Source organism: Salmo salar, chromosome ssa20, assembly GCF_905237065.1.
Source record: "Salmo salar chromosome ssa20, Ssal_v3.1, whole genome shotgun sequence".
NCBI lineage: Eukaryota > Metazoa > Chordata > Actinopteri > Salmoniformes > Salmonidae > Salmo > Salmo salar.
This window is the reverse complement of record NC_059461.1, coordinates 86,244,589-86,267,742: the sequence shown is the minus strand read 5'-3', so window position 1 is coordinate 86,267,742 and position 23,154 is coordinate 86,244,589. Positions and strand designations below refer to the sequence as shown.

The 23,154-nt window shown below is 43.9% G+C and overlaps 1 protein-coding gene across 1 annotated transcript in view; it reads left to right on the top strand.

The window, feature by feature from the left end:
* The window catches only part of LOC106581449 (voltage-gated potassium channel subunit beta-1), a 176,482-nt gene that overhangs the window by 142,806 nt on the left and 10,522 nt on the right, over window positions 1-23,154 (top strand). The window contains exons 4-11 of the mRNA XM_045704032.1: window positions 1,272-1,351; window positions 1,826-1,870; window positions 6,586-6,630; window positions 7,164-7,207; window positions 8,197-8,283; window positions 16,595-16,680; window positions 18,803-18,923; window positions 19,261-19,355. Of these exons, the coding sequence (XP_045559988.1) occupies window positions 1,272-1,351; window positions 1,826-1,870; window positions 6,586-6,630; window positions 7,164-7,207; window positions 8,197-8,283; window positions 16,595-16,680; window positions 18,803-18,923; window positions 19,261-19,355 (603 nt within the window). The remainder of the gene's footprint in view (window positions 1-1,271; window positions 1,352-1,825; window positions 1,871-6,585; window positions 6,631-7,163; window positions 7,208-8,196; window positions 8,284-16,594; window positions 16,681-18,802; window positions 18,924-19,260; window positions 19,356-23,154) is intronic.

The following is a 23,154-nucleotide window of genomic DNA, read 5'->3' as shown; positions in this document are numbered from 1 at the left end:
TACACAATCTAACCCTCTCTTTCTCTCTCTCTCTCTCTTGCTTTCTCTCTCTGCCACTCTTTCTCTCTCTCTTTCTCTTTGTCTCTCTTTTTCTCTCTGTCTCTCTCTCTCTCTTTGTCTCTCTTTATCTCTCTGTCTCTCTCTCTTTCTCTCTCTCTCTTTCTCTTTGTCTCTCTTTTTCTCTCTGTCTCTGTCTCTCTCTTTGTCTCTCTTTCTCTCTCTGTCTCTCTCTCTGTCTCTCTCTCTCTTTGTCTCTCTTTCTCTTTCTCTCTCTGTCTCTCTCTTTTTTCTCTCTCTCTCTCTTTGTCTCTCTCTTTGCCACTCTTTCTTTGTCTCTCTCTCTCTTTCTCTCTCTGTCTCTCTTTTTCACTTTCTCTTTCTCTCTCTCTCTGTCAGTCATCCATCAATCAGTCTTTCATTTAACAGTCTATTGTCCCTACTCTAGTTCCCTTCATCACAACTACTTTTTGATTGACAGACTGTTGTCACCAGCCATTCATTGTTTCAGTTCTTTTCCTCTCTTTCTTCCTCTCTTTTCATCCTGTCGTGCACGCACGCACGCACGCACACACAAACCAGGGTTTGGATCCCTGCCTAATTTCTAGCTGCAGTGGCAAAGATAATTTTAGGAGAGTTGATGGACAGATCCTCAGCAGAGGGGAGGACAGTGGTTTAGCGAGCTCTGTAAGTAGCAAGGCCTCTCCGACTCAAATAGGGAGAGGGTTAGACACACACAGACTCCCAGTCTCACAAAGAGACAGACACACCCTTGCTCACACACCACCGCAGAGGGAAATTTAAGCAAATTCACTTACAGCCACATTGCAATAAAGGGAATTGAATCTGGGAACAATTCAGCATGATGATGTATGATCTTCAGTCTGGGTGAATCACTGGAAAGTCTGCTGCCTCAGCCTGCTGCATTGACACACTGAAACACACTGGAGAGAGGAACAGCTCAGCTCTCTAGAGGGACAACTATAGAACCAGACTAGAAACACTATCTATAGTAACCTGGAAGAGAGAAGACAGAGAGTGGAACTAACAGGAGGAGCAGAGCCAGAGCTCAGACATAAAGAGGGTTTTTCACCAAAAAGCATTTTGCTGTTCTTAGATAGGTGGGTTAAAATCCTGGCTGCTAACCTCTGGTTCCTACACACCTGATATGTGATGATGGGGATGATGATGATGAGGATGTGTGTCTATGTGTGTGTGTTGAGTGTGATGCGTGTGTGACATCTTTGACCTCTGACCTCTGTGTGTTTTCCCAGGTGGCCGAGCAACTGATGACCATGGCGTATGAGAGTGGAGTCAACCTGTTTGACACAGCGGAGGTGTACGCTGCTGGAAAGTGAGTCAAGATATAATAAACCTCTTTATATTTTTATTTTTAATGGAAGGGAGTGAACATTATTTATTTTAAGGGTTACATGGGGAAAATCTGACATCTCTGCAATGAAAATGGATGGCCCACCCTTCAGCAAAATATTTCTTACCTAAACCCTCACTGAACGCTTAAAAATACTTAAACAAGTGACCCTCCCCATACCCAAAATAATAATTAAAACATAAAGTGGATAGCAGAGAATATGTCTACTGTTTACCCTCATTTTAAGGACAGACCGGAGCCTTAGATATGCAGTTTTACAAACTGTTTGTCCTGTAAGCATTGCATGGCAACGCAGAAATTTGACTGAAATTGAAAAAGCATGACCCTCCCTATATTTTGGTCCTGGTACCCATTCTGTAAATGTCGATCCATCCCTTATAGAAAGTGATGGTCATCTATGTAGTGTACAGTATAATGACAGGCATTGCTTTCCAGAGCTGAAGTCATATTGGGTAACATCATCAAGAAGAAGTGCTGGAGGTATGTTACTGTGTGTGTGTGTGTGTGTGTGTGTGTGTGTGTGTGTGTGTGTGTGTGTGTGTGTGTGTGTGTGTGTGTGTGTGTGTGTGTGTGTGTGTGTGTGTGTGTGTGTGTGTGTGTCTCAGTATCTCCATGTCTTATTGACGTGTCCTAGCTGTTCTGTCACTGCAGATTGTTCCCACTCGTTGTTGAATTGTTACATCATTATGTAATGGAACTGGTGAACACACGTTCCTCCCTGGCAGTACAGATTGTAGGACAGCAGGAGGTTCAATGTACACTCATCTACATTACCAATAGATTCATTATTCACAGAAATGAATACATTTATTCAACATTTTTACTTATTAAACGCAGAGGAAAAACTTAAAATACTCATGGCCGAAGGAGCAACAGCTCCTCTTGCTTCCAAATATATATTTGCTTGCCATAGCAGGCAACATTTATCTTGGCCAGGTCGCAGTTGTAAATGAGAACTTGTTCTCAACTAGCTTACCTGGTTAAATAAAGGTTAAATAAATGTAAAACATTAAAAAAAATAGCCAGAGGGATACTGAATAATAACATCTGCATAGTAAACAGTAACATACTTTGTATTATTATTAGTAGTAACAGTAGTAGTAGTAACAGTAGTAGTAGTAGTAGTAGTAGTAGTAGTGTTATTATTATTATTATTATTATTAGTAGTAGTAGTAGTAGTAGTATTGGTAGTAGTAGTAGTAGTAGAAGTAGTGGTAATATTGTTATTATTAGTAGTAGTAGTAGAAGTAGTAGTAGTAGTAGCAGTAGTAGTAGTAGAAGTAGTGGTAGTATTGTTATTGTTAGTAGTAGTAGGTAGAGTGGTAGTGAGTAGCAGTGGTGGTAGTAGTGAGTAGTAGTAGTAGTAGTAGTAGTGAGTAGTGGTAGTGGTAGTGGTGGTAGTGGTGGTAGTAGTAGTAGTAGTGAGTAGCAGTAGTGAGTAGTGGTGGTAGCAGTAGTAGTGGTGGTGGTAGTAGTGAGTAGTAGTAGTAGTAGTAGTGGTAGTAGTAGTAGTAGTAGTAGTAGTAGTAGTAGTAAAAGTAGTGGTAGTATTGTTATTATTTGTAGTAGTAGTTGTATTGTTATTAATATTAGTAGTAGTAGTATTATTACCAGTAGTAGTAGTAGTCTTAGTAGTAGTAGCAGTAGTAGTAGTATTGTTATTATTATTAGTAGTAGTAGTAGTAGTAGTAGAAGTAGTAGTAGTATTGTTATTATTATGATTAGTAGTAGTATTGATATTATTAGTAGTAGTAGTACATTTACATTTACGTCATTTAGCAGACGCTCTTATCCAGAGCAACTTACAAATTGGTGCATTCACCTTAAGATATCCAGTGGAACAACCACTTTACAATAGTACATCTATATCTTTTCTTTTTTTTGGGGGGGGGGGTTAGAAGGATTACTATATCCTATTCCAGGTATTCCTTAAAGAGGTGGGGTTTCAGGTGTCTACGGAAGGTGGTGATTGACTCCGCTGTCCTGGCATCGTGAGGGAGCTTGTTCCACCATTGGGGTGCCAGAGCAGCGAACAGTTTTGACTGGGCTGAGCGGGAACTGTGCTTCCTCAGAGGTAGGGGGGCCAGCAGGCCAGAGGTGGATGAACGCAGTGCCCTTCTTTGGGTGTAGGGCCTGATCAGAGCCTGAAGGTACGGAGGTGCCGTTCCCCTCACAGCTCCGTAGGCAAGCACCATGGTCTTGTAGCAGATGCGAGCTTCAACTGGAAGCCAGTGGAGTGTGCGGAGGAGCGGGGTGACGTGAGAAAACTTGGGAAGGTAGTAGTAGTAGTAGAAGCAGTAGTAGTAGCAGTAGTAGTAGTAGAAGTATTAGTAGTAGTAGTAGTAGTAGTAGAAGTAGTAGTAGTATTGTTATTATTATTATTATTATTATTAGTAGTAGTAGTAGTAGTATTGTTATTATTAGTAGTACTAGTAGTAGTAGCAGTATTAGTAGTAGTAGTATTAGTAGTAGTAGTAGTAGTAGAAGTAGTAGTATTATTGTTATTGTTAGTAGTAGTAGTATTGTTATTATTATTATTAGTAGTAGTAGTAGTATTGTTATTAGTGGTAGTAGTAGTAGTAGTAGTAGTAGAAGTAGTAGTAGAAGTAGTACTAGTATTGTTATTATTAGTAGTAGTAGTATTGTTATTATTAGTAGTAGTAGTAGAAGTAGTAGTATTGTCATTACTAGTAGTAGTAGAAGTAGTAGTATTAGTAGTAGTAGTAGTATTGTTATTATTAGTAGTTGTCAATGGTGTGTACGGGAGGCGACGTCAGGTGCAGGAGAGCAGAGTGTAGTGAACAGGCGCACTTTAATTCCGTTCCACAAATGACAGCACATATAAACAATCGCGTGCCAAAAACACGGAACATAGCAAAAGTAAAGCGCCCGACAATATCCACATAACGATAAACAATTACACACAAAGACATGGAGGGGAACAGAGGACTAAATACATGCAGTAATTATGGGATGAAAACCAGCTGTGTAATGGAACAAGACAAAACCAATGGAATATGAGAAATGGAGCGGCGATTGGCTAGAAAGCCGGTGACGTCGATCGCCGTACCCTACCCGAACAAGGAGAGGAGCTGACTTCGGTGGAAGTCGTGACAGTAGTAGTAGTAGTAGATGTAGTAGTAGTAGTAGTAGTAGTAGAAGTAGTATTGTTATTATTAGTAGTAGTAGTAGTAGTAGTATTGTTGTTGTTGTTGTTGTTGTTGTTGTTGTTATTATTAGTAGTAGTAGTATTATTAGTAGCAGTAGTAGTAGTATTAGTAGTAGTATTGTTATTATTATTATTATTAGTAGTAGTAGTAGTAGTATTGTTATTATTTATGCAGTAGTATTGGTAGTAGTTATGTTTTGTTGTTATTATTATTAGTAGTATATTAGCAGTAGTAGTAGTATTAGTAGTAGTATTGTTATTATTAGTAGTAGCTATAGGTTATTATTAGTAGTAGTAGTAGTAGTATTGTTATTATTATTATTATTATTAGTAGTAGTAGTAGTATTGTTATTAGTGGTAGTAGTAGTAGTAGTAGTAGAAGTAGTAGTAGAAGTAGTACTAGTATTGTTATTATTAGTAGTAGTAGTAGTATTGTTATTATTATTAGTAGTAGTAGAAGTAGTAGTATTAGTAGTAGTAGTAGTAGTATTGTCATTACTAGTAGTAGTAGTAGAAGTAGTAGTATTAGTAGTAGTAGTAGTAGTATTGTTGTGATTATTATTCCAAATAGTAGTGCTAGGGGTGATGGTAATGATAGCAGTTTAATGATGGTGGTGGTGGTAGTAGTAGTATTAATGAGGATGGTAGTAGTTGTAATGAGGATGGTAGTTGTAGTACTGAGGATGGTAGTAGTAGTAATGAGGATGGTAGTTGTAGTAATGAGGATGGTAGTTGTAGTACTGAGGATGGTAGTAGTAATGGGGATGGTAGTTGTAGTAATGAGGATGGTAGTTGTAGTAATGGGGATGGTAGTTGTAGTAATGAGGATGGTAGTAGTAGTAATGGGGATGGTAGTTGTAGTAATGAGGATAGTAGTAATGAGGATGGTAGTTGTAGTAATGGGGATGGTAGTTGTAGTAATGAGGATGGTAGTAGTAGTAATGAGGATGGTAGTTGTAGTAATGAGGATGGTAGTAGTAGTAATGAGGATGGTAGTTGTAGTAATGAGGATAGTAGTAATGAGGATGGTAGTTGTAGTAATGGGGATGGTAGTTGTAGTAATGAGGATGGTAGTAGTAGTAATGGGGATGGTAGTTGTAGTAATGAGGATAGTAGTAATGAGGATGGTAGTTGTAGTAATGGGGATGGTAGTTGTAGTAATGAGGATGGTAGTAGTAGTAATGAGGATGGTAGTAGTAGTAATGAGGATGGTAGTAGTAGTAATGAGGATGGTAGTTGTAGTAATGGTGGTAGTAGTAATGAGGATGGTAGTAGTAGTAATGAGGATGGTAGTTGTAGTAATGATGGTAGTAGTAATGAGGATGGTAGTTGTAGTAATGATGGTAGTAGTAATGAGGATGGTAGTTGTAGTACTGATGTAATGGTGAGGATGACAGTCAGTTATTTATAATTTCATTTTCCATGTTTAGACTTTTATATTTATACCATTTTATTAATTTATACCATTTTATTAATTTATACCATTTTATATTATTATTATTTATTATTTTATTTTAATGTATATCGTATAAATTGTTGCTTTGGCGCACTGTTTTTAATGCCAATAAAACAGCTCCCTTTCTCCTTCCCTCTCCCTCTCTCTCTCTCTCTCTCTTTCTCTCTACCTTTCCCTCTCGTTCTCTCCCTCTCTCCCTCTCTCTCTCTCTACCTTTCCCTCGTTCTCTCCCTCTCTCCCCTCTCTCTCTCTCTACCTTTCCCTCTCGTTCTCTCCCTCTCTCCCTCTCTCTCTCTCAACCTTTCCCTCTCGTTCTCTCCCTCTCTCCCTCTCTCTCTCTCTACCTTTCCCTCGTTCTCTCCCTCTCTCCCCTCTCTCTCTCTCTACCTTTCCCTCTCGTTCTCTCCCTCTCTCCCCTCTCTCTCTTTACCTTTCCCTCTCGTTCTCTCTCTCCCTCTCTCCCTCTCTACCTTTCCCTCTCGTTCTCTCCCTCTCTCCCTCTCCCTCTCTCTCTCTACCTTTCCCTCTCGTTCTCTCCCTCTCTCCCTCTTGCTCTCCCTCTCCCTTTAGACGATCAAGTCTGGTCATCACTACCAAGCTGTACTGGGGAGGAAAGTAAGTTCCCGTTGAAAAAGTCTCATAAGGCAGAGCTCAGCTGTTTACAGCTCTGCCTCTGTACCTCTTCACTGTCATACATTCCTGCTCTGCTGACCAGGGGGAAAATACATTGTCTGATAACACACACACACACACACGCACAGCACACACGCACAGCTGCAGAGGTTTTATATAGCCTCTCAACTCCATGATGCGTGGTGGCAATCACAGCTCCATGATGCGTGGTGGCAGTCACAGCAGGATTAGTGAGAAGGACAAAGGTGTGCATTATTTCTTCCCTCGTTCATCCTTCATGAATATTCATAGGCTCCATCCTTCTGCAGGAGAAGGAGAGGATTGTAGTTGAAGACTCTGAACACACACTCGCACACACTAACTGTACATGAAACACACTCACACACACACACAAACACACACAAGCGGGAAAGCACTGATAAGGACACAGCAGTTGACAGTTGACTACCAGCAGTGAGTTGAGAAACAGATTTTAATGTGTAGTTTTTCTCTCCTGTCTGTGTCTGTGCCCACAGAGCAGAGACTGAGAGAGGCCTTTCAAGGAAACACATTATTGAAGGTCAGACCACACAGGCACCCGCATCACCGTGTCTCAACCTGTCTCACCCTATCTCACCGTGTCTCAACCTATCTCACTCTGTCTCACCGTATCTCACCCTGTCTCACCGTGTCTCACTGTGTCTCACCGTATCTCAACCTATCTCACCCTATCTCACTCTGTCTCACCGTATCTCACCCTGTCTCACCGTGTCTCACCCTGTCTCACCGTATCTCACCCTGTCTCACCGTATCTCACCCTGTCTCACCGTGTCTCACCGTGTCTCACCATGTCTCACCCTGTCTCACCGTGTCTCACCGTGTCTCACCCTGTCTCACTGTCTCACCATGTCTCACCATGTCTCACTCTATCTCAACCTATCTCACCCTGTCTCACCCTGTCTCACCGTGTCTCACCGTGTCTCAACCTATCTCACCCTGTCTCACCGTGTCTCACCGTGTCTCAACCTATCTCACCCTGTCTCACCGTATCTCACCCTGTCTCACCATATCTCACCCTGTCTCACCGTGTCTCACCCTGTCTCACCGTGTCTCACCCTGTCTCACCGTGTCTCACCCTGTCTCACTCTATCTCACAGTGTCTCACCCTGTCTCACAGTGTCTCACCGTGTCTCACCCTGTCTCACTGTCTCACCATGTCTCACCATGTCTCACTCTATCTCACCGTGTCTCACCCAGTCTCTCCCCTGTGAACTGTATTGATTGATATCTCCCCTCCTCTCCCTTATCTTTTCTCTCTCCCCTCCTCCTCTTCTCTACTCCTCTCCTCAACCCTCCTCCTCTCCTCTGCCCTCCTATCCTATCCTATCCCCTCCCCTCCTCAACACTCCTCCTCTCCCCTTCTCCCGTCCTCCCTCCTCTCCCCAACTCTCCTCTCCATTCCCCTCCTCTTCTCCTCTCCTCAACCGTCCTCCTCTCCCCTCCTCTCATCTCTTTCTCTCTTCCTCTCTCTCTCCCTTCCTCTCTTTCTCCCGTCCTCTCTCTGTCCAGGTCTGAAGGGCTCCCTCCAGAGGTTGCAGCTGGAATACGTAGATGTGGTCTTCGCGAACCGCCCTGACACCAACACACCCATGGAGGGTGAGTCAGTCTTTTAGCATTCATCATCAGGGACCGAGCAACCTGCCTAAGTCAGGAGGGCAGTTGGTTTTTTAGTCTCATAGCCTGAAATACTACAATTGGATTGGCAGGAAGCAGTAGATGTGTTGCCCTACCAGACTATCAACCAGAGAAGAATCAAGATTTCAGTTTATACTGAGGTTTACTATATCTCTATCTATATATACTGCATATACAGTTGAAGTCGGAAGTTTACATACACCTTAGCCAAATACATTTAAACTCAGTTTTTCTGACAATTCCTGATATTTAATCCTAGTACAAATTCCCTGTCCTAGGTCAGTTAGGATCACCACTTTATTTTAAGAATGTGAAATGTCAGAATAATAGTAGACAGAATTATTTATCACATTCCCAGTGGGTCAGAAGTTTACATACACTCAATTAGTATTTGGTAGCATTGCCTTTAAATTGTTTAACCTCTCTAGGCTAGGGGGCGGTATTTTCACGTCCAGATGAAAAGCGTGCCCAAAGTAAACTGCCTGCTACTCAGGCCCAGAAGCTAGGATATGCATATTATTAGGGGATTCGGATAGAAAACACTCTGCAGTTTCTAAAACTGTTTGAATGATGTCTGTGAGTATAACAGAACTTCTTTGGCAGGCGAAACCCTGAGGACAAACCATTCATTTTTATCCGCAATTGAACACATTTTATCCCGTCTTAAATTTTATTGATTATTTACGTAAAAAAATACCTAAAGTTGTATTAGGAAAGTTGTTTGAAATGTTTGGACAGCGTTTACAGATAACTTACTAGACATTTTGTAGTCATGTTGCGTGAGTTGGAACCGGTGTTTTTCTGGATCAAAAGCGCCAAATAAATGGATATTTTGGAGATATAACGACGGAATTAATCGAACAAAAGGACCATTTATGATGTTTATGGGACATATTGGAGTGCCAACACAGAAAGATCTTCAAAGGTAAGGCATGAATTATATCGTTATTTCTGAGTTTTGTGTCGCGCCTGGTGGGATGAAATATGATGGTCTGTGTTTGTTTGATGGGGTGCTATCCTCAGATAATAGCATGGTTTGCTTTCGCCGTAAAGCCTTTTTAAAATCTGACACGGTGGCTAGATTAACAAGAAGTTAAGCTTTAATTTTGTGTGTTGCACTTGTGAATGTATGAAAGTAAAATATTTCTAATAATTGTTTTGAATTTGGCGCTCTGCCATTTCACCGGATGTTGTCAAATTGATCCCGTTAACGGGAGTTGAACCATAAGAAGTTTTAACTTGGGTCAAACGTTTCAGGTAGCCTTCCACAAGCTTCCCACAATAAGTTGGGTGAATCTTGGCCCATTCCTCCTGACAGAGTAACGGAGTCAGGTTTGTAGGCCTCCTTACTCGCACACGTTTTTTCAGTTCTGCCCACACATTTTCTATAGGATTGAGGTCAGGGCTTTGTGATGGCCACTCCAATTCCTTGACTTTGTTGTCCTTAAGCCATTTTGCCACAACTTTGGAAGTATGCTTGGGGTCATTGTCCATTTGGAAGACCCATTTGCGACCAAGCTTTAACTTCCTGACTGATGTCTTGAGATGTTGCTTCAATATATCCACATCATTAACCTTCCTCATGATGCCATCTATTTTGTAAAGTGCACCAGTCCCTCCTGCAGCAAAGCACCCCACCAACATGATGCTGCCACCCCCGTGCTTCACAGTTGGGATGGTAATCTTCAGCTTGCAAGCCTCCCCCTTTTTCCTCTAAACATAACGATGGTCATTATGACCAAACAGTTCTATTTTTGTTTCATCAAACCAGAGGACATTTGTCCAAAAAGTATCATCTTTGTCCCCATGTGCAGTTGCAAACCATAGTCTGGCTTTTTTTATGGCTGTTATGGAGCAGTGGCTTCTTCCTGGCTGATCGGCCTTTCTGGTTATGTCGATATAGGACTCGTTTTACTGTGGATATAGATACTTTTGTATCTGTTTCCTCCAGCATCTTCACAAGGTCATTTGCTGTTGTTTTGGGATTGATTTGCACTTTTCACACCAAAGTACGTTCATTTCTAGGAGACAGAACGCGTCTCCTTCCTGAGTGGTACAACGGCTGCATGGTCCCATGGTATTTATACTTGCGTACTATTGTTTGTACAGATGAATGTGGTACCTTCAGACATTTGGAAATTGCTCCCAAGGATAAACCAGACTTGTGGAGGTCTACAATTTTTTTTCTGAGGTTTTTCTTCTTTTTCTTTCTTTTGATTTTCCCATGATGTCAAGCAAAGAGGCACTGAGTTTGAAGGTAGGCCTTGAAATACATCCATAGGTACATATCCAATTGACTCAAATGATGTCAATTAGCCTATCAGAAGCTTCTAAAGCCATGACATAGTTTTCTGGAATTTTCCAAGCTGCTTAAGGGCACAGTCAACTTAGTGTATGTAAACTTCTGACTTCTTATGGCTTGAATCCCGTTAGCGGGATCGATATGACAACAGCCAGTGAAAGTGCAGGGCGCCAAATTCAAAACAACAAAAATCTCATAATTAAAATTACTCAAACATACAAGTATTATACACCATTTTAAAGCTTTACTTCTTGTTAATCCAGCCACAGTGTCTGATTTCAAAAAGGCTTTACGGCGAAAGCAAACCATATAATTATGTTAGGTCAGCGCCTACACACAAAACTACACAGCCATTTTCCAGCCAAAGAGAGTCTATATATATATATCAAAGAAAGTCAGAAAGTGAATTCCTGGCCTTGACTGTTTGGACTGAAGACGGTTCCTATGGGGACCACTGGGGGCTGGTGGTGGTAGTGAATAGAATCAGAGCCAATGTGCTGTTTCCTGTGGAACTGACTCTCACACAGACACATCTACAAACACAATGAACCCATGCACATCTTGAAACATCGAAACAAACAAATGCAAAGTTCTTCAGTCAGTCTTGTTCTTTTGTAAATGCCAAATATTCTTTGGCTTTTACAAAACATCGTTCATAGAGTGAATAAGCAGAAAGTGTGAAAAAGCAGAAAGAGAGAGAGAGAGAGAGAGAGAGATAGACGAATGCATGTAGATCAGGCTGTGGTGATGAGAGCGTAAAGCTTTTTAGCCCCTCAGGTCTCATAGTGCTTGTGTTTCATAAAGCTGTCTTTGTCAAGCACATCCTGACCAAGGACTCCCAATAGAAAATGATTCTGACATAACATTCATTATTTTCTTTCTTTCTATCTCTCCTCCTTCCTCTCTTTCTGCCACTTTCAGTCTTCGCCAACTATCTTTCTCTCTTTTCTCTCTCCTTTTCACTCCTCCACCTCCCTCCTCTCCCACTCATATTGTTCTCACTATAGCACCATTGTGTGATGGACCAGCTCCAACTTCTGGTCCCCCTTAAAAGCTCTGCCTAGTCAATCTGCCATCTGTTCCCGCCTTAAAGGCTCTGCATGGTCAATCTGGCTTCTGCATTGGCCCGTGCAGCATTTAGGGTGATACAGCCTCTGCAGAAGTCAGGGCATTCATACTCCTTGCGCTTTGAGGAGCAGCCCAGTGCTGTTGAGTAGAGCTGTTGTGAAAAAGGTTATCAAGGAAGTGAGTTTGTGTTTATACAGGACATTCCGCCCCCACCTACCGTCAGCCAATCATGTAAATGTGGAGCTATACGGAGCCCTCCGCATTGTAACAAAATTTGGGAGGTGCACAGCGATGCGTTATGAGTTCTATGTGGTCTCCAGAGGCACCTTCATACAGAGCCTCTGACTACATTTTCAGATCAGCCATGAATTGGCTTTCACTCCTTGCAAACAGTGCAGCACGAGAGAGATAGGAAGTGGGAAACAGTGAGAGAGACAGAGAGAGAGAGAGAGAGAGAGAGAGAGAGAGAGAGAGAGAGAGAGAGAGAGAGAGATAAAGACCTTGAATTGAATTGACATAGAGAGGGGGGAGATAGTGAAACAGCTAGAGAGAGAGAAAAGTGGGAGAGGGAGAAAGAGAGAAACAGCGATAGAGAGAGGGGGGAGAAGGAGAGATAAAGAAACAGCAATAGAGAGGGGGAGAGGGAGAGAGAGAGAAACAGCGATAGAGAGAGGGGGAGAGGGAGAGAAACAGCAATAGAGAGGGGGGAGTGGGAGAGAGAGAAACAGCGATAGAGAGAAGGGGGAGAGGGAGAGAAACAGTGATAGAGAGAGAGGGGGGAGAGGGAGAGAGAAAGAAACAGTGATAGAGAGAGGGGGAGAGGGAGAGAAACAGCGATAGAGAGAGGGGGGAGAGGGAGAGAGAGAGAAACAGCGATAGAGAGGGAGGAGAGGGAGAGAGAGAGAGAAACCGCGATAGAGAAAGGGGGGAGAGGGAGAGAGAGAGAAACAGCGATAGAGAGGGGGGAGAGAGAGAGAAAAAGCAATAGAGAGAGCGAAAGTCACAAGCACAAACACCAAAGTAAATTAAACCCATATTTATCTGTTTACACGGTACATAGTTAATAACAACACGGTACAGCGTTAATAATATAACATTTCAAACAGCTTTCTCTTGTGTTTAATGTTAAATGTTAATTTGTGAAAGCTTATTTCACTTGCTTTGACAATGTAAATATTCTTTCCCATGCCAACAAAGCCCCTTTGAATTTGAGAGAGAGAGAGAGAGAGAGAGAGAGAGAGAGAGAGAGAGAGAGAGAGAGAGAGAGAGTGTAGGGGAGAGAGAGAAAGAGACAATGGTATTTACTGAGCTCTGTGTGAGTTGCATGAACCTGCGGATGTTAATTACTGGTGTGTGTTCTTGTACCACAATTAAAGAAAAGCGAGCGGCAGAAATAGACAACGAGGGATTTGGCTCTTTGCCCCTCTTCTGTCCCATTGCCGTTTTCTTTAGTTTAGATCACATTGGATTTATTTTACTCAACCTGTCTTTCCTTCTCTCTGTCTCTCTTCATTACATCATCTCTTTTAGTGGTTTTTATCTTGGTGAGCATCAGTTGTCTGTGTCGCTGAACCCACAGTGACAGGAGTTCAGCTCTCCTGTTTGGTACAAATCAGTCATTGATTGACAAGGCTGTAATTTGCCCATGGTGGGTTTTGGAAGTTAAAATTCCCTAACCCTGGTCCTGCTAGGTACCAGCTACACAAGGATGAGAACAATAACAGATGTCATCTAAGGCTCCCTTCATAGTGTTGTGTAGCTCAGATGCTAGTGTCGTAGCTAATTGCTTCATTAATAATGTACTGGTGGTTTGCGGCACATTAGAACTTTAGCCTGTCCCTGGTCATTAGTGGGCTCATTAGAGAAGTGAGAAGGAATGTATTGTCAGCAGGAGAGAGAGAGATCAGGGGATGGGTTGGTGGCCTTCAGGTGTAGTTGGTTCAGTCAACCCAGTTGTACAACCCAGGCAGGAAGACTACAGTGTCCCCTGGTGGTATATATACATACACATATACAGTATATATATATATATATATATATATATATATATATATATATATATATATATATATATATATACACTGCTCAAAAAATAAAGGGAACACTTAAACAACACATCCTAGATCTGAATGAAAGAAATAATCTTATTAAATACTTTTTTCTTTACATAGTTGAATATGCTGACAACAAAATCACACAAAAATAATCAATGGAAATCCAATTTATCAACCCATGGAGGTCTGGATTTGGAGTCACACTCAAAATTAAAGTGGAAAACCACACTACAGGCTGATCCAACTTTGATGTAATGTCCTTAAAACAAGTCAAAATGAGGCTCAGTAGTGTGTGTGGCCTCCACGTGCCTGTATGACCTCCCTACAACGCCTGGGAATGCTCCTGATGAGGTGGCGGATGGTCTCCTTAGGGATCTCCTCCCAGACCTGGACTAAAGCATCCGCCAGCTCCTGGACAGTCTGTGGTGCAACGTGGCGTTGGTGGATGGAGCGAGACATGATGTCCCAGATGTGCTCAATTGGATTCAGGTCTGGGGAACGGGCGGGCCAGTCCATAGCATCAATGCCTTCCTCTTGCAGGAACTGCTGACACACTCCAGCCACATGAGGTCTAGCATTGTCTTGCATTAGGAGGAACCCAGGGCCAACCGCACCAGCATATGGTCTCACAAGGGGTCTGAGGATCTCATCTCGGTACCTAATGGCAGTCAGGCTACCTCTGGCGAGCACATGGAGGGCTGTGCGGCCCCCCAAAGAAATGCCACCCCACACCATGACTGACCCACCGCCAAACCGGTCATGCTGGAGGATGTTGCAGGCAGCAGAACGTTCTCCACGGCGTCTCCAGACTCTGTCACGTGCTCAGTGTGAACCTGCTTTCATCTGTGAAGAGCACAGGGCGCCAGTGGCGAATTTGCCCATCTTGGTGTTCTCTGGCAAATGCCAAACGTCCTGCATGGTGTTGGGCTGTAACCACAACCCCCACCTGTGGACGTCGGGCCCTCATACCACCCTCATGGAGTCTGTTTCTGACCGTTTGAGCAGACACATGCACATTTGTGGCCTGCTGGAGGTCATTTTGCAGGGCTCTGGCAGTGCTTCTCCTGCTCCTCCTTGCACAAAGGCGGAGGTAGCGGTCCTGCTGCTGGGTTGTTGCCCTCCTACGGCCTCCTCCACGTCTCCTGATGTACTGGCCTGTCTCCTGGTAGCGCCTCCATGCTCTGGACACTACGCTGACAGACACAGCAAACCTTCTTGCCACAGCTCATTGATGTGCCATCCTGGATGAGCTGCACTACCTGAGCCACTTGTGTGGGTTGTAGACTCCGTCTCATGCTACCACTAGAGTGAACGCACCGCCAGCATTCAAAAGTGACCAAACATCAGTCAGGAAGCATAGGAACTGAGAAGTGGTCTGTGGTCCCCACCTGCAGAACCACTCCTTTATTGGGGGTGTCTTGCTAATTGCCTATAATTTCCACCTGTTGTCTATTCCATTTGCACAACAGCATGTGAAATGTATTGTCAATCAGTGTTGCTTCCTAAGTGGACAGTTTATTTCACAGAAGTGTGATTGACTTGGAGTTACATTGTGTTGTTTAAGTGTTCCCTTTATTTTTTTGAGCAGTATATATATATATATATATATATATATATATATATATATACAGTACCAGTCAAAAGTTTGGACAAACCTACACATTCAAGGGTTTTTCTTTATTTTTACTATTTCCTACATTGTAGAATAACAGTGAAGACATCAAAACTATGAAATAACACATACGAAATCATGAAGTTCATTTGTGGAATTTCTTTCCTTAATGCGTTTGAGCCAATCAGTTGTGTTGTGACAAGGTAGGGGTGGTATACAGAAGATAGCCTTATTTGGTAAAAGACCAAGTCCATAGTATGGCAAGAACAGCTCAAATAAGCAAAGAGAAATGACAGTCCATCATGACTTTAAGAAATGAAGGTCAGTCAAGACCTTTGAAAGTTTCTTCAAGTGCAGTCGCAAACACCATCAAGCGCTATGATGAAACTGGCTCTCATGAGGACCGCCACAGAAAAGGAAGACCCTGAGTTATCTCTGCTGCATAGGATAAAATCATTAGAGTTACCAGCCTCAGAAATTGCAGCCCAAATAAATGCTTCACAGAGTTCAAGTAACGGACACATCTCAACATCAACTGTTCAGAGGAGACTGTTTGAATCAGGCCTTCATGGTCAAATTGCTGCAAAGAAACCACTACTAAAGGACACCAATAAGAAGAAGAGACTTGCTTAGGCCAAGAAACATGAGCAATGGACATTAGACCAGTGGAAATCTGTCCTTTGGTCTGATGAGTGCAAATTTGACATTTTTTGTTCCAACCTCCGTGTCTTTGTGAGACACAGAGTACTGTAAGTGAACGGAGGATTTCCGCATGTGTGGTTCCCACCATGAAGCATGGAAGAGGTGGTATGATGGTGTGGGTGTGCTTTGCTGATGACACTGTCAGTGATTTAAGGCACACTTAACCAGCATGGCTGACACAACATTTTGCAGCAATACGCCATATCATCTGGTTTGAGCTTTGTGGGACTATCATGTGTTTTTCAACAGGACAATGACCCAACACATCTCCAGGCTGTGTAAGGGCTATTTGACCAAGAAGGAGAGTGATGGAGTGCTGCATCATTTTTACAATGTAGAAAATAGTTAAAATAAAGAAAAACCCTTGAATGAGTAGGTGTGTCCAAACTTTTGACTGGTTATGTGTACCAGTGGTATGTAATGTGTCTGCAGGGATCTCCAAAGTCCTCCACACACATGCATCTAATGAGCTGATGGATTGATCAATGATTTGATTGATTGAATGTTGGTTGATTGTTGTCCTTATCTCCTCAGAGATTGTGAGAGCCATGACTTATGTGATCAACCAGGGGATGTCCATGTACTGGGGGACTTCTCGATGGACAGCCATGGAGATCATGGTGAGTTAACCCTATGATCTTTAACCCCTAACCCCTGACCCTTACCCATGTACTGGGGGACGTTTAGATGGACAGCCATGGAGATCATGGTAAGTGTCAAAACATCTCTACAACCCTCACACAACCTTCACTCAACCTGTGGAAAACTCTCATTACAAATCATGCTCATACAGCAAGTCTACATGGAACGTTCCCAGACCGTCTGCACCTTTGTTCTCAGACAGTTTTTCATAATCTTTCATTGTGTTTGTGAGCCCTCAAGGGAAGTCATCTGTCTACACCAGGGGCGTCAAATATACGGTCTACACCAGGGGGGGTCAAACATACAGTCTACACCAGGGGGGTCAAACATACAGTCTACACCAGGGGCGTCAAACATACGGTCTACACCAGGGGGGTCAAACATACAGTCTACACCAGGGGGGTCAAACATACAGTCTACACCAGAGGGGGTCAAACATACAGTCCACACCAGGGGGGTCAAACATACGGTCTACACCAGGGGGGTCAAACATACGGTCCACACCAGGGGGGTCAAACATACGGTCCACACCAGGGGGGTCAAACATACCAGAGGGGTCCAACATACGGTCTACACCAGAGGGGTCCAACATACAGTCTACACCAGGGGGGTCAAACATACAGACTATACCAGAGGGGTCAAACATACAGTCTATACCAGAGGGGTCAAACATACAGTCTATACCAGAGGGGTCAAACATACAGTCTATACCAGAGGGGTCCAACATACAGTCTACACCAGGGGGTTCAAACATACAGTCTATACCAGAGGGGTCAAACATACAGTCTACACCAGGGGGGTCAAACATACAGTCTACACCAGAGGGGTCAAACATACAGTCTATACCAGAGGGGTCAAACATACGGTCTACATCAGGGGGGTCAAACATACAGTCTACACCAGGGGGTCAAACATACAGTCTACACCAGGGGGGTCAAACATACAGTCTACACCAGGGGGGTCAAACATACAGTCTACACAAACATAGAGAGAGAGAGATGGGGGAGAGAGATAGATGCCTGTTTATGTCCTGGCTGATTTGGAGGAGAAGGGGGAGGATCGGGGAGGTGTTGGGTAACTACATTTCCTGAAGCCTGATAATGACTGATTGCTAAAGCATCCTCAGGCTTTCCTATAGGCAACAACCTCTCCTCCTTTTCCTCTCATTCTCCCTCAGTCTGTGTTAAGCGCTGTGCATGGTGCTGTACATGGTGCTGTATGGGATGCTGTACATGGTGTTGTACATGGTGCTGTACATGGTGCTGTACATGATGCTGTGCATGGTGCTGTACATGATGCTGTGCATGGTGCTGTACACGGTGCTGTACGGGGTGCTGTGCATGGTGCTGTACGTGGTGCTGTACATGGTGCTGTGCATGGTGCTGTACATGATGCTGTGTGTGGTGCTGTGCATGGTGCTGTACATGGTGCTGTACATGATGCTGTGTGTGGTGCTGTGCATGGTGCTGTACATGGTGCTGTAGGTGGTGATGTACGTGGTGCTGTGCGTGGTGCTGTGCGTGGTGCTGTACGTGGTGCTGTGCGTGGTGATGTACGTGGTGCTGTGCGTGGTGCTGTACATGGTGTTGTACACGGTGCTGTACACGGTGCTGTACACAGTGATGGACATGGTGCTGTGTTGATAGTGATTAGGGTGAATTTGAACAGATTGTTTTGTAGTGTAGCAGCTCAGATGAAAGCACTATAATTTAGATTGTATCTATAATGCAGGGGTATAGACAAGGTTTCCGGGCTTGTGGCACAGCTGCATGTAGCAGATAAATATGGTTTTGCTAATGTTTAAGAAGGCAATGAGTTCTTTGTAAACGTACATATGGAAACATAGATATGCGAGGCAGGTGAGTCAGTGTGTGGAATATAGACTCAGCTAAATGAGCTGCATTCAGTATATCAATGTGTTTAATCTTCTTAAGGTTTGCATAGCATTGTGAATTCTGATTAGTATCCCTCTCCCCATCTCTCTCCCACATTCACTCCCTCTCACCTGCCTCTCCATCCTCCCCTCTCACTCGCTCTATCCCTCCCCCTCTCTTTCTCTTCCCCTGCTCCTTCCCTCTCTCTCTCTCTATATATATATAGGAGGCGTACTCTGTGGCCAGGCAGTTTAACCTGATCCCTCCGGTGTGTGAGCAGGCTGAGTACCATCTCTTCCAGAGGGAGAAGGTGGAGGTCCAGCTTCCAGAACTCTACCACAAGATAGGCATGTGTCAATCATCCAGGCTGGCCACGCCCCTTCCCTCGTCTGCTGGGCGGTTCACACACACACACACACACACACACACACACCCTCACATCTACTGCTGGGTTGTAATCAGTGGATACATCCATAATCAATCCTTACGTGATTGTTGATTATTGTAATAAAGTGATATAACGTCCTCCTGAGAACACTCCCCTAACATCTGCTGTGGTTCAAACTGGGGATTTCATGAGCGTCTGTTTGGTGTCTGACTGACTGTGTTAGAGATCTCACAGTTATCTGTCACTCCCTCCCTCCCTCTCTGTTCCCACATTCCCTCTGGTGTCCATGGTGACAGGCGTTGGGGCGATGACGTGGTCTCCGCTGGCCTGTGGCATCATCACGGGGAAGTACCAGAACGGCATCCCAGAAACCTCCAGGGCATCCATGAAGGTAAACTCTGTATCCACTCAACAAGCTCTCATGGTCTCTAGCACTGGGATTGAACAACCGTCCACAACACCTTAGCAAACCGCAAGCCTACTTGATGGCAATAGCGCTCAACGTTGCCCTTAGTGGATGTTTTTTAAGTCATCTCCCGACTTCCTGGACGGACGTTTACAGTTTTTTTCCAACTGCTTACACACGTTTTCAAAACTGTCTCCTTTTTTTCAAAACTCTACATACAATTCCCTAAACTGCACACACAAAATACAAAATGCCTCACATCTCCTTCAAAATGTAACACTGCATTCAAAATGCCATAAACACATGTCAGAATGAAGCATTTGCATCAAATGGCAAACACTGCTTTCATAATAGTACATTTTTGGATATACAATGTAAACACTGTTGTTCTAAATCTAAAGCTCTTTGGTCTTTCATAGGCTTATATCTACATGTCAATACAATGTTCTACAGTGAAAGTAATCTGTGGGAGGGGTAACAAGTACACTGTAAACACCAATGCAATGTAGAAACAGAAAATATTTATTAGGCCAAACATTACTGTTGTATACAGTAGCATACAACAAAACCATAAACATATGTAAACCAAAAGGGGGGGCAGTCACCAGTGCTAAGCTACGCTTCATCTCTTCTCTGGGCTGGGTCTGGCCACAATACTTCGTCCACATCACAAGATACGTTTTCTCTTGCCAAACATCGAGGGAAGTATCTCCTAGCATGGCGTATCCAACCTTGGACAGAGGCAACCTCTATGTCCCCACATGCGTCCTCCATTGCCTGGAGAAGCGGCATGCGGGCATAGGGTGCGGCATGCGGGCACACTTTCCAGCACCAGGCTGAGAAGAATTCCTCTATGGGATTTAGAAAAGGTGAATATGGGGGTAGGTACAAAACTACAAATTGTGGATGGGTGGCAAACCAGTTTTGGACCAGAACAGCCCGGTGAAAACTAACATTGTCCCATAAAACCACAAGTCTAGCAGGCTCCTGATCTGGGTCAGGGACAAGCATTGTGTAAATTGCATCCAGAAAAGTGAGCATTTGGCCGGTGTTGTACGGACCCAGTGTGGCATTGTGATGGAGGACCCCGTTGTGAGTGATGACAGCACACATAGTTATATTACCCCCACGCTGTCCAGGGACATTGGTAATTGCACTCTGTCCTATTACATTTCTTCCGCGCCTGGTTTTGGTGAGGTTGAAGCCAACCTCATCCACATAAATAAATTCATGGCGAATTACATGGGCATCCAGCTCCAATACTCTCCGTAACTGACAAAAGGATATACAGATGAGTAAATATGGTATGTCTGAAGTACTGGAAGTAGTGTTGCATACATACCTCTACAAAGTCATGTCGCATATTCTTGACTGTCAGAGTTTCTCTCAAATGGCACCTTGTAAAGTTGTTTCATCGTCACTCGGTGCTGTTGGGGGATGCGTTGTATGGTCGACAGGCTTACAGCATTGATGTTGTTAAATATGGTGTCATTATTCAAGATATGCTCTCTTATCTCTCGAATCCTAATTGCATTGTTGGCCAAAACCATATTTATAATTGCAGTCTCTTGTACATCTGTAAACAAGCGTCCTCGTCCTCCATGATGTCTTTGCCTTTCCACTCTGTACAGAATTCAACACAGTATGTGTTCAGCATAGGAACTGTAAACAATGTACAAAAAAAGGTAGCACAGCATGATAACCAACCTCATTCATTCAATGCAGTGCAGTAAATGGATGGCTTAGAGTTACAAATGTTTATGCAATACTATGCAGTCATACGTATTTTACAGTACATTACTGTAATGCTAAAATAGTCATTAGATAGTTGCATACCTGTTCTCATTCACTGTAAATCGACTCAAGTTGGGCTGGACTCTCAGTCCAGCCTCTCTCATGGTCAAACCGTGGTTGATCACATGATAAACAAGTGTTGCTCTAATCTCATCAGAGATGGCTCTCCTTCCTTCTCTTCTTTGCCCTCGGCCTCTTCTTCCTCCTCTTCGTCTTTGAATTTGTCCTCGTTGTTGTCCCCTGCCTCTCCCTCCTACTCCTCTTGCTCTCTGTCCATTGTTGGCATCCATTGTTCAAAACAGGTAATCTGACCTTTGACCTACACTGCTCAAAAAAATAAAGGGAACACTTAAACAACACATCCTAGATCTGAATGAAAGAAATAATCTTATTAAATACTTTTTTCTTTACATAGTTGAATGTGCTGACAACAAAATCACACAAAAAGAATCAATGGAAATCCAATTTATCAACCCATGGAGGTCTGGATTTGGAGTCACACTCAAAATTAAAGTGGAAAACCACACTACAGGCTGATCCAACTTTGATGTAATGTCCTTAAAACAAGTCAAAATGAGGCTCAGTAGTGTATGTGGCCCCCACGTGCCTGTATGACCTCTCTACAAGGCCTGGGCATCCTCCTGATGAGGTGGCGGATGGTCTCCTGAGGGATCTCCTCCCAGACCTGGACTAAAGCATCCGCCAACTCCTGGACAGTCTGTGGTGCAACTTGGCGTTGGTGGATGGAGCGAGACATGATGTCCCAGATGTGCTCAATTGGATTCAGGTCTGGGGAACGGGCGGGCCAGTCCATAGCATCAATGCCTTCCTCTTGCAGGAACTGCTGACACACTCCAGCCACATGAGGTCTAGCATTGTCTTGCATTAGGAGGAACCCAGGGCCAACCGCACCAGCATATGGTCTCACAAGGGGTCTGAGGATCTCATCTCGGTACCTAATGGCAGTCAGGCTACCTCTGGCGAGCACATGGAGGGCTGTGCGGCCCCCCAAAGAAATGCCACCCCACACCATGACTGACCCACCGCCAAACCGGTCATGCTGGAGGATGTTGCAGGCAGCAGAACGTTCTCCACGGCGTCTCCAGACTCTGTCACGTCTGTCACATGCTCAGTGTGACCCTGCTTTCATCTGTGAAGAGCACAGGGTGCCAGTGGCGAATTTGCCAATCTTGGTGTTCTCTGGCAAATGCCAAACGTCCTGCATGGTGTTGGGCTGTAAGCACAACCCCCACCTGTGGACGTCGGGCCCTCATACCACCCTCGTGGAGTCTGTTTCTGACCGTTTGAGCAGACACATGCACATTTGTGGCCTGCTGGAGGTCATTTTGCAGGGCTCTGGCAGTGCTTCTCCTGCTCCTCCTTGCACAAAGGCGAAGGTAGCGGTCCTGCTGCTGGGTTGTAGCCCTCCTACGGCCTCTTCCACGTCTCCTGATGTACTGGCCTGTCTCCTGGTAGCGCCTCCATGCTCTGGACACTGTGCTGACAGACACAGCAAACCTTCTTGCCACAGCTCGCATTGATGTGCCATCCTGGATGAGCTGCACTACCTGAGCCACTTGTGTGGGTTGTAGACTCCGTCTCATGCTACCACTAGAGTGAAAGCACCGCCAGCATTCAAAAGTGACCAAAACATCAGCCAGGAAGCATAGGAACTGAGAAGTGGTCTGTGCTCCCCACCTGCAGAACCACTCCTTTATTGGGGGTGTCTTGCTAATTGCCTATAATTTCCACCTGTTGTCTATTCCATTTGCACAACAGCATGTGAAATTCATTGTCAATCAGTGTTGCTTCCTAAGTGGACAGTTTGATTTCACAGAAGTGTGATTGACTTGGAGTTACATTGTGTTGTTTAAGTGTTCCCTTTATTTTTTTGAGCAGTGTATTTATAGGCCTATACTACAGTAAAGCAGTGATTGGTTAGTGATCAGTTAAGCAATTAGTGTTTGCACATGTGAGGAGTGTGTGTGTG